Consider the following 12,984-nt stretch of genomic DNA (forward strand, 5'->3'; position numbering starts at 1 on the left):
ATACACACACATTCATAGGTATACAGTCATACATATATACGTATATGTATAGCTGAATCACTTTGCTGTACACCTGAAACTAACACAACACTGTAAATCAATCATACTTCAATTAAAAAAATTTTTTAATAATAAAAATAAAAGTTAAAGGGGAAAAAAAAACAACTGTTACTAATGCTCAGTGTACCCTAGCTTTTCCTGCTGGGCTACATAGAAATCAGTTTCAACTATATGTTGTTATTACCTCACTCTGTCTTTTGTGAAGAGACTGGCAGACTACTCTGGCCTCTATTTTTTTTTTTTTTTTTTTTTTTTGCGGTACGCGGGCCTCTCACTGTTGTGGCCTCTCCCGTTGTGGAGCACAGGCTCTGGATGCACAGGCCCAATGGCTATGGCTCACGGGCCCCGCCGCTCCACGGCATGTGGGATCCTCCCGGACCGGGGTACGAACCCGTGTCCCCTGCATCGGCAGGCGGACTCTCAACCTCTGTGCCACCAGAGAAGCCCTCTGGCCTCTATTTTTACCTACTGGAAGCCGTTCTGCCTCCCACCCTACCAGAGTACTGGTTTTCTATCAGTAAAGATAATTTTCTGGAAAATTCCTATTGATCCTTCAAGACCCAGTTAAAGCATCACCTCATCACTGAAGCCTTCCTTGACTTATGCAGGACATACCTAAATTTGCCTTCCCTTTGTGTCCTCATTAAATCTTACCAAGAGGAAAGGGACATGGCTGGGGAAGCGTTGCTATTCCAAGCAAAGTGTTCTGCATGATAAAATGTTTGAGGGCATTTAAAAGGCTACAGCATATTTGGGAAACACCAGGTTTAGTATAGCTAAAACATATGGTACATTTGGGAGTGTGACGGGCTGTAAGGCCAGAATGTTAGGTTGGGACCACATTGAGAAAGGTCATTCATCATGTTTAGGCTTTTCACTTTTATCAAGCAATGGGTCATGAGCATAGATAGGTTTCTAGGAATGCTACTATGTTAGAATCAGATTTATTTTTTAAGGATAACCAACAGTAGTACAACACATTTGTCTGTTTTTGGGAAGAGTGTATCAGTTTGGGGTACTAATTAGGAAATTGTTGGAATTATATTGCTGGGAGAAGATAAAGACAGTGGAGGTAGACAGACTGGGATAGATTCATAGTCTTTTGTAAGACCTGATGATTAATTGGATGCAGGGAACAATGAAGAATGAAGTCTTGAGGAAAACCAAAGATCAGGAAGAAAATGATACCTCTCTATTATCTAAAATGAAAGGCAGGAAGAAGAGTAGACTTCTTTTAGGGGGGAAATCATGCTAAGGGAAAGAGAAAATGAGCTCATTTTACTAAGAGGAGGTACCATATAGTGGTTAAGAGCAAGTACTCTGAAGCCAGATGCTCTAGGGTCTAAAGTGAGCTTTACTTCCTATTTACTATGTGACCCTAGAAAAGTTATCTAACCTCTGTGAGCCTCAGCTTACTCATCTATAAAATGGGGATACTACTACTATCTCTAGCAGAGAACTGCTGTGAGTTTTAAAATGAGGTAACATATTGGGCTTCCCTGGTGGCACAGTGGTTGAGAGTCCGCCTGCCGATGTAGGGGACATGGGTTCGTGCCCTGGTCTGGGAAGATCCCACATGCCGTGCAGCGGCGGGGCCCATGAGCCATGGCTGCTGAGCTTGTGCATCCGGAGCCTGTGCTCCGCAATGGGAGAGGCCACAACAGTGAGAGCCCCGCATACCACAAAAAAAAAGACGTAACATATTAAAGTATTTAGAACATTGGCACATGGCTTATAAATGCTATATTTAATTTTGAATTTTTATGATGCTTCTAAAACATGCAGTTAGTTATTTGGACAGGTAGGATTGAATACCGATATGAGCCAGACTTAAAACCTGGGGAGTCACTAGAACACAGTTGGACGTTAAAGCTAGAGAAGCAATTGAGAGCATTCACATATGTGTGTATCAATACATATACATGTATATGTATATGAGCTTATATACGTGTGTATATGTGTATCCATATGTATGTATAAACAAAAATGATGACAGAATAGGACCAAGAAAAGAACATAAAGAATAAAATAGCCAAGAAATAAGAAGAAACACACGAAGAAGATAGAGAAAGAACAGTTAGAGGTAGTCAGCGAGCAAGGAGAGGACGGTGCCTAGAAAGCCAAAGGCAGGAAAATTTTCAAGGAGGGAGTGACCAATAGAGCCAAGCAATCAGGATTGGAAAGAAGCCACTGGACTTTGAAATTCAAAGATTCAACCTTTTGAAGAACTGTGAAAAAGTTGAGTTGTGAAAGGTAATTTAGGAAACAGAGAAAACAAGTGTGGATGATTCTTTTAGAGACTTAGACTATAAAATGAAAAAAATAAGATGAGAAGCTACTTCGAAGGATAAGTAGGATCAAAAGAAGGCACTGTAGTATGGGGGAGACTTGAGAAGGCTACTCAGCTGAAGGAAAGTCAATGAACAGAGAACATATGAAGATATATGATTTATTGTCTATTTCTTGAACTACTGAAGATAATAAAACTCCTATCACAGGTACAAAATTTCACTTTAAATATGAGCTAGAAAACCTCTGTGAGAACTTAATAACCTCTTTTGGAATCCAAAAAGCAGGGGGGTGGGGGTGGGAGGTATGTAGTTATTATTTAAAAATATAATTAGTCCTGTATTTTAACAGAATTACTTCCTGAGACTGTAATAACCTTTTGAGAAGTCTCAGGATACTACAGAAATAGAAAAGTAATTTTGTTAAAATACAGCACTCATTTCATTCTTTAAACAACAGATTTTAAACTTTTGTTTTTCATTCTGTATTCTGAATATAGTTTTGAACTTTTAGATATTTTTTTCATCCACGTGAAATAATCCAAATACACAGACCCACTTCACAATTCTTCTGAGAGTACCAGGCTTTGTATATAACAAATCACTAACTTTCGTACCTCATAAAAATAGGAAATTTCAAATTGTGATTTGCATATGTTTGCATTTATAATCAGTATTCAACAATTTCTTGAATACCTAGCAAGACGTCTATGATTCTTCCATGTTACTTGTTAAAAACTTGACACTTTTATCATTCCATTCAGTCCAGCTTTGTGAAGGCTAGAAAATGTCATTCCCACCTCATTGTGTGGGCTGAACTATTCTATTGCAGGGGTGTCATTTAAAGGTCAGACAATACAGTATACAAATGTTGGCATCACGTAGACCTGGCTTCAAATCATAGCTCTACCTCTCAACAGCTGTGTGATTTTGAGTGAGTGAGTGATCTGAGTGAGGAATGAAAACTTTGAATATAGATAAAACACTTAATTCCTCCTAAGCAAACTTTGCAAGACAAGTACAAACTCCTACATAGAGCTGAAAGTCAATGAGATTTAGTTAGGTAAGCCCAAGCACAGGAACAAGAATAAAGATTTCAAGAAGTCATCTTAAAAAAGACAGTTTCCAAACCTTTCAGTAGATATGTTAAATTTTATTGAAATAAATTGTATAATAAGAAGTATATTTAAAAAAGGAAAGCACTGAAAGGAAATCCCCCAAGCATTAAAAAATGTAGTACACTGGCCATAAAAGGCACACCATAAAAGTCTATCTGAAATGCTCATCATAGCTGGAGTAGAAGTAACAATTAACAAATTTCTTCAAGTATTTGGAAAGGGATTATAGTTTTGTAACACTACGGTATTTTCTTTGGACAAGCCAAATTATCTACCTACTATAGTTTGAAACTCTGGTGAAAACAGGTAACTACACTTAGCAATAAAATTAAAAAGGGGAAAAGAAACTCTTTGTTTTTATATCAGATAAGAAATTTTAATATTTAAACACTCACTACTAAGTAATTTCATAAAATAAACGTGGACCCATGTTCTCTTTGTTGAATGACACTACAAGGGTTTAAAAAATATTTCAGAAAGTGTTTCCCATGGTACATTAAATGCTAAACACTGTCTAAAAGAAAGAGATGGGCACCACAGACTAACAAACCTGGCAGCGAATTTGACTGTCCCACTTACAAGCTGTGGCACCTTAGACAAGTTATTTAATCTCAGCCTATTTGTCTCATAAGCAAAATGGAGATAATAATAGTACCTACATAGCCGAATTGTGAGAATTAAACTAGATAGTATATGTAAATTCAAATGTTTAGTCCAGGATCTCACACGATAAGTACGGTCAATAAATAAGAGTTCTCATCACTAAAGAACAATGTTATCTTTCACAAAATGGCTCATTTCCTGAAACCATCTAAGAAAAGATAGCAAATTTTGTCATTTTCTAAAGAAGAAATGTAGGCTGGGTCTACACAGGGCTATGAGACAGACCATGACCTAAGTGTTGCAATTCAATCCTCCCTATTCTGGGCAGTGACACTTCTGAATGCTGGGTGAATGGCACAAAAAAAGAGATTTGTTTAGTATTCTTAAATTTCTACAACGAGCCCACACAGACTTCATTAACCCTCAGGATAATGGCACTGGCTGAACTATTTGCCCTCCTGCCCTGATTATTGCTAAGGATTTAATTTCCATGGCTTATTACAATAATTACTAAATTTCTACCCAAATATTTATGATAATCATGATCATATTTATAATAATTCAAAGTACTTTTCCTAATTTTAAACAAATTGTCATTTTCACAGACAAAACCTTAGCTTCTATGAATGACCAAGCAAAAGGAAGAATTTCATTTTTATGTTCCCTTCTATTTAAATGCTAGCTAAAATGGAGTTGGTGTCATACAAAACCAATACTCTAAATATAACCCCGGAAGCTAACTCACCTGTAATTGCAAAGCTTCATGGTTTTCTAATCCTTCCACAATTGGTGAAAATCGTTCTCTGTTATTTCGTTCTGCTGCTGTAGTTATAGCCCCTAAAAGTTTATCTAGACTATAGAAAAAAAAATAGAAATGAGAAATACATCTTACACATACTATATGAATATGGGTTATCCCTTATACAGTCTTCCCTGTTTTCTTCCTGGTGCTTGATGTTTTCACATAGACCACTACAATTTAAGATTTGTGTTCTTGTCCACATATTTCTACAAGTCAAATGTTGATAGAGTTAAATAACTTTAGGGCACCAAAATGAAAATTCGATTTGAAAGTCTTGAGGAAAATAATTTTTCTGGGTGACATTTAAAAAAAAAAACTTAATTGATAAACATTAAAATTTTAAGTTTCAGGTTTTGATATTTCATGTGTTAACATAGATATTAATGTCACTTAAACATGATATGGCATTTACAATTATTCAAAGTTTATTCAAGTGTAAATGGACTGCAATTTTATAATAAAGTGCTGAAAAGCGTAAATATTTTTTTTTTTTTTTTTTTTTTTGCAGTATGCGGGCCTCTCACTGCTGTGGCCCCTCCCGCCGCGGAGCACAGCTCCGGACGCGCAGGCCCATTGGCCATGGCTCATGGGCCCAGCCACTCCGCGGCATGTGGGATCTTCCCGGACCGGGACATGAACCCATGTCCCTTGCATCGGCAGGCAGACCCTCAACCACTGCGCCACCAGGGAAGCCCGTAAATATTTTTTAAAGAACTTAAAAAAAACCCCAGGATTCTTTGAAAATGGAACAAGGAAAAAAACCTAAAAGAGAAAGCACAGTAAATTAGAGAAGCATCTATAATTACCGAGCACAAGAAACTTATTCACCTGAACAAAAATATTGGAAACTATCTCTGTACAGTGTCTGAGTCAAATTAACCTCTATGTAGTATACAACTATTATCAAACTATATCTGAAATTATAATTAACTCATAAAATATACCAGGGTAGGGTGCATTATATGAATTAAGTACTGAAAACCTAACAGACTAGAAAAATATTTCTTACTTGTGTATAAACTGATTTTTCTATAAAACCTACAGAAGGAAGCCTATCTGCATAAGCTATCTCATGCTCAGTTTGTTCTCACTGAGATAAGACTTAATGTTGTGTGATAATATTTTTGTTCAGTGTTTGTTTTTTGGTTTCAAAGGATGAACCAGCACTAAGCAACATCTCATTTTATTCCAAGAGGTATGAGAAGTCAAGATATTAGAAGAATCTTAAATCTTTGCCTGCCCCATTCTAATTCAAACTGAAATGATTACTGCCACACAGAGTGTTCAGAAGAAATATTTTAGTTCATGTCCATAGAAGGTATTACAATCTTTATCACAATGGTTTCTTACCAACTGGATATCAAATCTGTAATTTTGCTTCTAACTCAATATTATTTCCATAAGAAGAAATGATCTAATGCATAGTCAGCAACAACTTGCTGAAATTGGCACTTATGTGCACTCTGAGTAGTTACCAACAGCCTTTTGTTCTTTCCAACCAGTTAATTTCATTCCATTAATATTGCTTCATCTTTTCACTTACCATAGGCAGAAAGGATGCTCAACATCACTAATCATTAGAGAAATGCAAATCAAAACTACAATGAGGTATCACCTCACACCAGTCAGAATGGCCATCATCAAAAAATCTAGAAACAGGGCCTCCCTGGTGGCGCAGTGGTTGAGAATCCGCCTGCCGATGCAGGGGATACGGGTTCGTGCCCCGGTCTGGAAGAATCCCATATGCCGCGGAGCGGCTGGGCCCGTGAGCCATGGCCGCTGGGCCTGCGCATCCGGAGCCTGTGCTCCACAACGGGAGAGGCCACAACAGTGAGAGGCCCGCATACCGCAAAAAGAAAAAAAAAAAAAAAAAAAATCTAGAAACAATAAATGCTGGAGAGGGTGTGGAGAAAAGGGAATCCTCTTGCACTGTTGGTGGGGATGTAAATTGATACAGCCACTATGGAGAACAGTATGGGGATTCCTTAAAAAACTAAAAATAGAACTACCATATGAACCAGCAATCCCACTACTGGGCATATACCCTGAGAAAACCATAATTCAAAAAGAGTCATGTACCACAATGTTCACTGCAGAACTATTTACAATAGCCAGGACATGGAAGCAACCTAAGTGTCCGTTGACAGATGAATGTATAAAGAAGATGTGGCACATATATACAATGGAATATTACTCCGCCATAAAAAGAAATGAAAATGAGTTATTTGTACTGAGGTGGATGGACCTAGAGTCTGTCATACAGAGTGAAGTAAGACAGAAAGAGAAAATCAAATACTGTATGCTAACACATACATATGGAATCTAAAAAAAAAAAAATTGGTTCTGAAGAACCTAGGGGCAGGACAGGAATAAAGATGCAGACATAGAGAATGGACTTGAGGACACGGGGAGGGGAAGGGTAAGCTGGGACGAAGTGAGAGAGTGGCAGGGACTAATATATACTATGAAATGTAAAATAGATAGCTAGTGGGAAGCAGCCACATAGCACAGGGAGATCAGCTCGGTGCTTTGTGACCACCTAGAGGGGTGGGATAAGGAGGGTGGGAGGGAGACACAAGAGGGAGGAGATATGGGGATATATGTATATGTATGGCTGATTCACTTTGTTATACAGCAGAAACTAACAGAACATTGTAAAGCAATTATACTCCAATAAAGATGTTAAAAAAATAAAATAAAATTATAGTACAAAATAAAGCATCTAGTTAATTCAGTAAAGGAAGTCAAATTTTGTGATGTGCATGTGTGAGGGTGTATGTTGTGTAGGGTATGTATATGTGTGTGCCTGTGTGTGTGCTTAGCCAAAATTACTCTTTAACTGACCTTTTCCCACTTTTCTAATAATTGCTTAACCTTCAACTAGACAAAATTCTATTCATTCACTTTGAATATCCAACTTTGAAGAACCCCCCATTAGGATTCTATTTTTTAAACCTATTTTTCAAAGAATGAAAAAAAGCTAATATCCAAATAGATAAGGTAAAAATACCAGTATTTTTTTTTCTAAAATTTAATACTATTTTCATGCAAGTTATCAAAAGAAACAGCACAAAAGTAGGACTTGTTCATTTCTCAAGTGTCATTTTCTATGCAGTTAATATAATAATAGAGCAATACGTACATGTTCTCTTCTCCAACAATACAAATAGCAGAAAGTATTTTTACTATTTCAGTCATCATGTTGGGTTGTTTGGGGTCAACTGCTCTTGCCAACAGTAAAAGGCTTCTTTCATCCCCTAGAATCCTTTGCAATCCAAACTGAAAAAAAATTTTAAAAATCAACTTTCATTCAAAATGTTTTTCGAACACATCTTTAATTTAAAAAGCAACTAAACAATGTTTTCTAAAAACCAATACCTCCACAGTGAGGTTCTACTTAATTAGATGAATGTTCTTCAAATGCAGTTGTTTGTTTTCTATTTGAAATGACTGCATCTTGGAGTTTTGGTCCTTTGGTCAGATATGATCTCCATTAGCCTGCCTAAAACTTCCATAAAAATTTGGAAGAAATATGGGAACAATCAATATCTTCTCAACAAAGAAGAATATGTAAAGCACATACTGATATGATTTTCTAAAGCAGTTCTACTTATGTCACTGGGTCTCCCTGGAGATGTCTGGAACTCATGGTTAAATTCTCCAGTATGTTTGTATGGAAAACTAAGTTGAACAAAAAGGGTAAAACGTTGAAAAGCTCTTTTGTATACTACATGCCAGTTAAAGAAGCAGTAGACCTCTGTATGGATTTTCCTGTACCTTCTCTCTCTTAGCCTCCCTCTTTCAAGCAGTTGTGCTGCATTACAAAAGTTATGAACAGAAAGAAATGGAGCCTGAGTTTTACTAAGTGTCACAGTCAACTAGGCAGAGAAGCCAGACACCATTTTCATTTATTTTCTAGGCTTGAATATATGCATGCAAATGTGCATCATAAGAATGACTAGGTAAAAAAATGTTGAAGAAAGCCCAAAACTCAGGTTTTCACTACATGAGGAATGTAATATTTTCTTTGATCTTTGTCCCACAAAGTATTTCTCAGATTTCTTATGAAATATGTTTGCTTCTTTTTACAGTTTAACAGTGAAATCCGACAACATTTCATTGGAGCAAAATTGCCATTTCAAACTATCCTTTAGTTAAACACCACACATTTGAATATTTTCATGGTTCCTAATTTATCTTCTAAAAGAATTCAGGGCTAAAAAAACATAGCTAAAGCTCTTAAATATGACTTTACTCAAGGTCATAATAAATAAGGAAATTTACAGAGACAAGACAAAAAAAGGAAGTGGAAGAGATGAGATTAAAAAGAAGCAAAGAAAAATAGAAGGACTACGTAAGTATAAAGGTAGCTGGTAAATAATAAATAGTAAGGAAAATAAGTGATGTGTAAAACTGAGAGAGATGGTTACCATGCAATTACCAAACTTAAAGTAACTTTAAAAATCAGTTAGACTGAGAGTGAAATCATTTAATTTTTCAAATTTCCATTTTATTATTAAAAGTAGTTTGTAATGTGTTGGGATATACTCAAAATAAAAATGAAGATATGAGAAATGATGGAAAACCATCAATCTAAACATCAGAGCAATATTACAGCAATGGAAGTTAAGGGACAATGGGTTGCTTTTTATGATCCTATTATTACATGCATTGTATAGTCCAAATCATGGACTATATTTCCTGATTTCTAGTACTGTGTTGTTTTTCCTTTATTTCTTTGTTTCCCTCAATTGAAAAAAGAAATTCATCTTGAGGTATCAGATTCTGCATAACTTTGTCACCAAAGACTAAGAGCTCAGAAGTTCAGAAATTCTGTACTAGTACTGATGGAAATCTTTCTGGAAGAAACTTCCAAGAACAGCACAATTAGTATATTCTATATGGGAGACTCATGTCAATTGGCAAGCATCCATCTGTTCCACATGCCAAAAAATGCTGATACATGTGTGTATAATATACACACACTTATATATAATCCCACACACTTAAGAAAGATTGCAGATTACTTAAGTAGATAATCTTACTGCATTGGCTATTAATAGCTATATTTCACTTCTGGCAAGTTTTGGGTTATTGTTATAATTAGTTATTTTTAATAAATATTTTTAGATTATTAAAACACCATATAAAGGGAATTATTCAATTAGTGAATTAGTCAGTGGTATTTTACCTATAGGAATATAGCACAAATCATGTCTAAGATAGTAACAAAACAAGTTTATAGAAAAAATGACTTTAACTTCATAACCTGAGCAAAGGCTACCTTTAGAAGAAAAACCCTTGTCTGGCATTCCTAGAGCCCCTCATAATGCAACTGGTATCACACAGGTACAAAAAGAAAACCTGGTATGTGCCAGAAATGTCTTTTATGTATGTTAACTCACTGACATTAATTGAACATAAAAAGAAAGAAAAATCTTAACCTTATAATGTTCTCAGCAAAAAAAAAAAAATCAAATCATAGCTTTGAATTGTCCTTTACATTAGAATAAAAACTCTCTGTAAGGAAATGGTATTCAACCTATCCCATTTAAATTTTCCTACTACCATGCAAAAAAAAGAGTATTATCTGATTTGGGAACAAGACTTGTAGGTTTGCATGATTGCAAAAACCTGCCAATAAATATTTTGTGAAGCAAAGTATATTTTAAATAATATTTAAATGAAACTCATGATGATTTGCATTATAAAGACCCTTTTGAAAACTGAGTAAGCATCCACTATTTTGCCTGTTTCATAGTGTCTGTCGGGCAAGTTCTCACCTTTTGCGACAGAGGCAGAAATAAATACTACTTACCTTATTGTTCATAAATGCTTTGAGGCACTGAATAAGTTTATACTGATTCTTCTTGTCAATATTTTCTTGCCTGAATAAAAGGAAAAAAACATATTATGTTGTGCTTAAAAATGTCCCCCGTGGTGATTTTTTTTCATGTTTATTCTTACTGTTTCTTGTCCAGAAGCTTTTCCAGCACATCCAACAAGAGTCCAAGACCTTCATGGCCAAAATTGTTAACCCAGCTGTTAAATAAACAAGAAAAAAAGTATAAGTTTATATAATTAAAACATTAAATATCCCAAATTAAATTTTGATTTTCAGATCTGTTAATACTGTCTTTATATTGCTTGTCCTTCTTTTTTCCACTCCCATTGCTTTGAGTATTGACTCTGTGGGGATGACTCAGAGATCTTTACCTCAATCCCAGACTTCTCTTCACATTTTAGATTGCCCATTCTACAGCACTGCCTTGGTTGTTTCACCTGTGTCGAATAATTAAGCCTGAATTTACAAAGCCAAATTTCTCTTCTCCTATGTCTCTGTTCTCCTAAATCAACTCCTCTTCCCCTCTTCCATATTCTGATAATAATACTACTATCCCTTGCATCCTTCAGACTTTAAATACTGGCATAATTTCTTGATCCGCCACCTCTTTCACCTTTGCATTTATTCTGTTCATTCATTTAACAAATATTTATTGAGTTCCCACTAAGTACCAGGCATGTTCTAGGTGACAGAGATATAACTGGCAACAAACTAAGCCCCTACCCTCATGCAGCTTACCATCTACTAAAAGGGAGACAGAAGATAAATAAATAACTATAGAATAAAATGTCAATGCTTTGGTACTATGAAGAGAAATAAACCTTGGCAAATGGAATAAGGAGAGCCAGGATGTTATTTTTTATTTTTTTTTTTTTTGCTGTACGCGGGCCTCTCACTGCTGTGGCCTCTCCCGTTGCGGAGCACAGGCTCCGGACACACAGGCTCCGCGGCCATGGCTCGCGGGCCCAGCCGCTCCGTGGCATGTGGGATCTTCCGGGATAGGGGCACGAACCCGTGTCCCCTGCATCGGCAGGCGGACTCTCAACCACTGCGCCACCAGGGAAGCCCCAGGATGTTATTTTTTAATGTGTAGTCAGAGAAAGATTATTTGATAAGGTGATATTTGAGCAGAGCCTTGAAGGAAATAAGGACTTTCCTAATAGAGGGAATAAAAGCAAACAGGGTGCTGAGGTGGTAGCTAGTGTGCTTGGAATGTTCCAGGATCTGTGAGGAGACCTGTGTGGTCACAGCTGAACAAGCAGGCTTAGAAGCAAGAATTGCAGGAGATGAAGTCCCATGTGTGACAAAAGACTTGAAGACTGATCACGGAGAACTTGATTTGACTTATTGTCATGACCCTACTCTACTACTACTCTACTTCTAGAATGACCCCATTTCATTGTCTACCGTTCTAATTTAGCCCTAGTTACCTTTCCTTTAATATGGCAGAAGCCTCCCAACTAGGGTCTCTGCAGCATCATTCTTTTCTTTTATTCATTTTATAAAATGCCAGATTACCACAGTCTTCTGTCCAAAAATTTTCTCTGGACTATTTAACACATTTCAAGTCCTGATTCTGATCAAGCCTCAACCTACCTTTCTAGCCTCAGGCCTTAGACCACATGTTCCAATAAAAATCAGACATATTCTCTTTCCTGGAGTCTCCCCTGCATTTCCCTGCTTGACCTCATCTTTCATTCTTTCTTCCCAGAAGGTAACTCCAACTCCATCTCTCCCAACCCATCAAGGCTCAACTTGACTGTCAATTCCTCCATTAATGTTTTTTTTCCTGTAAGTCCTCCATCCAAATGCATTATTTTCCCTTTGAATGCCCATGCATTCAAATGCCTGTGCATCTCTTACTACTTGACATTATGATTCATACCACAAGTGTCTTTATCCACCTTTCTGGATTATAAATTCTCTGAAGACTGTTATATGATCTCACTCATCTTTCTGCCTCCCATAATGCTTAGCAGAATGGATTACATATAGTCAACACTAAATATTTTCTAATTAAAATTTAATTAAATTTACTGACTTGTGTGGTTAAGAGAATCAGCAGAATCATATTGCCCAAGAACTTTACAAATGTAAATTAACATACAGCAGGATGCCTGTGAAGCAATAATTAAAATGTATACTCTACATATTTAAACATGATTATAGTTCAATTCCACAGTTTTTAAATCACATTTCATATCTACCTAAGGTAAAGCTTATCGACAAAGAAGATACCTAAATTTCTAAGAGACTATCAGTAAAAAT

At 36.3% G+C, this 12,984-nt stretch overlaps 1 protein-coding gene across 1 annotated transcript in view; it reads right to left on the reverse strand.

Annotated features, from left to right (window-relative positions):
- DIAPH2 (diaphanous related formin 2) overlaps positions 1-12,984 on the reverse strand; it is an 897,118-nt gene that overhangs the window by 655,618 nt on the left and 228,516 nt on the right. Inside the window, exons 7-10 of the mRNA XM_081223297.1 lie at positions 10,839-10,913; positions 10,690-10,759; positions 8,014-8,150; positions 4,815-4,923 (exon numbers count right to left, since the gene is read on the reverse strand). Of these exons, the coding sequence (XP_081079423.1) occupies positions 4,815-4,923; positions 8,014-8,150; positions 10,690-10,759; positions 10,839-10,913 (391 nt within the window). The remainder of the gene's footprint in view (positions 1-4,814; positions 4,924-8,013; positions 8,151-10,689; positions 10,760-10,838; positions 10,914-12,984) is intronic.

This window comes from Mesoplodon bidens (genome assembly GCF_964165515.1).
Source record: "Mesoplodon bidens genome assembly, chromosome: X".
In the NCBI taxonomy this organism is placed as follows: Eukaryota; Metazoa; Chordata; class Mammalia; order Artiodactyla; family Ziphiidae; genus Mesoplodon; species Mesoplodon bidens.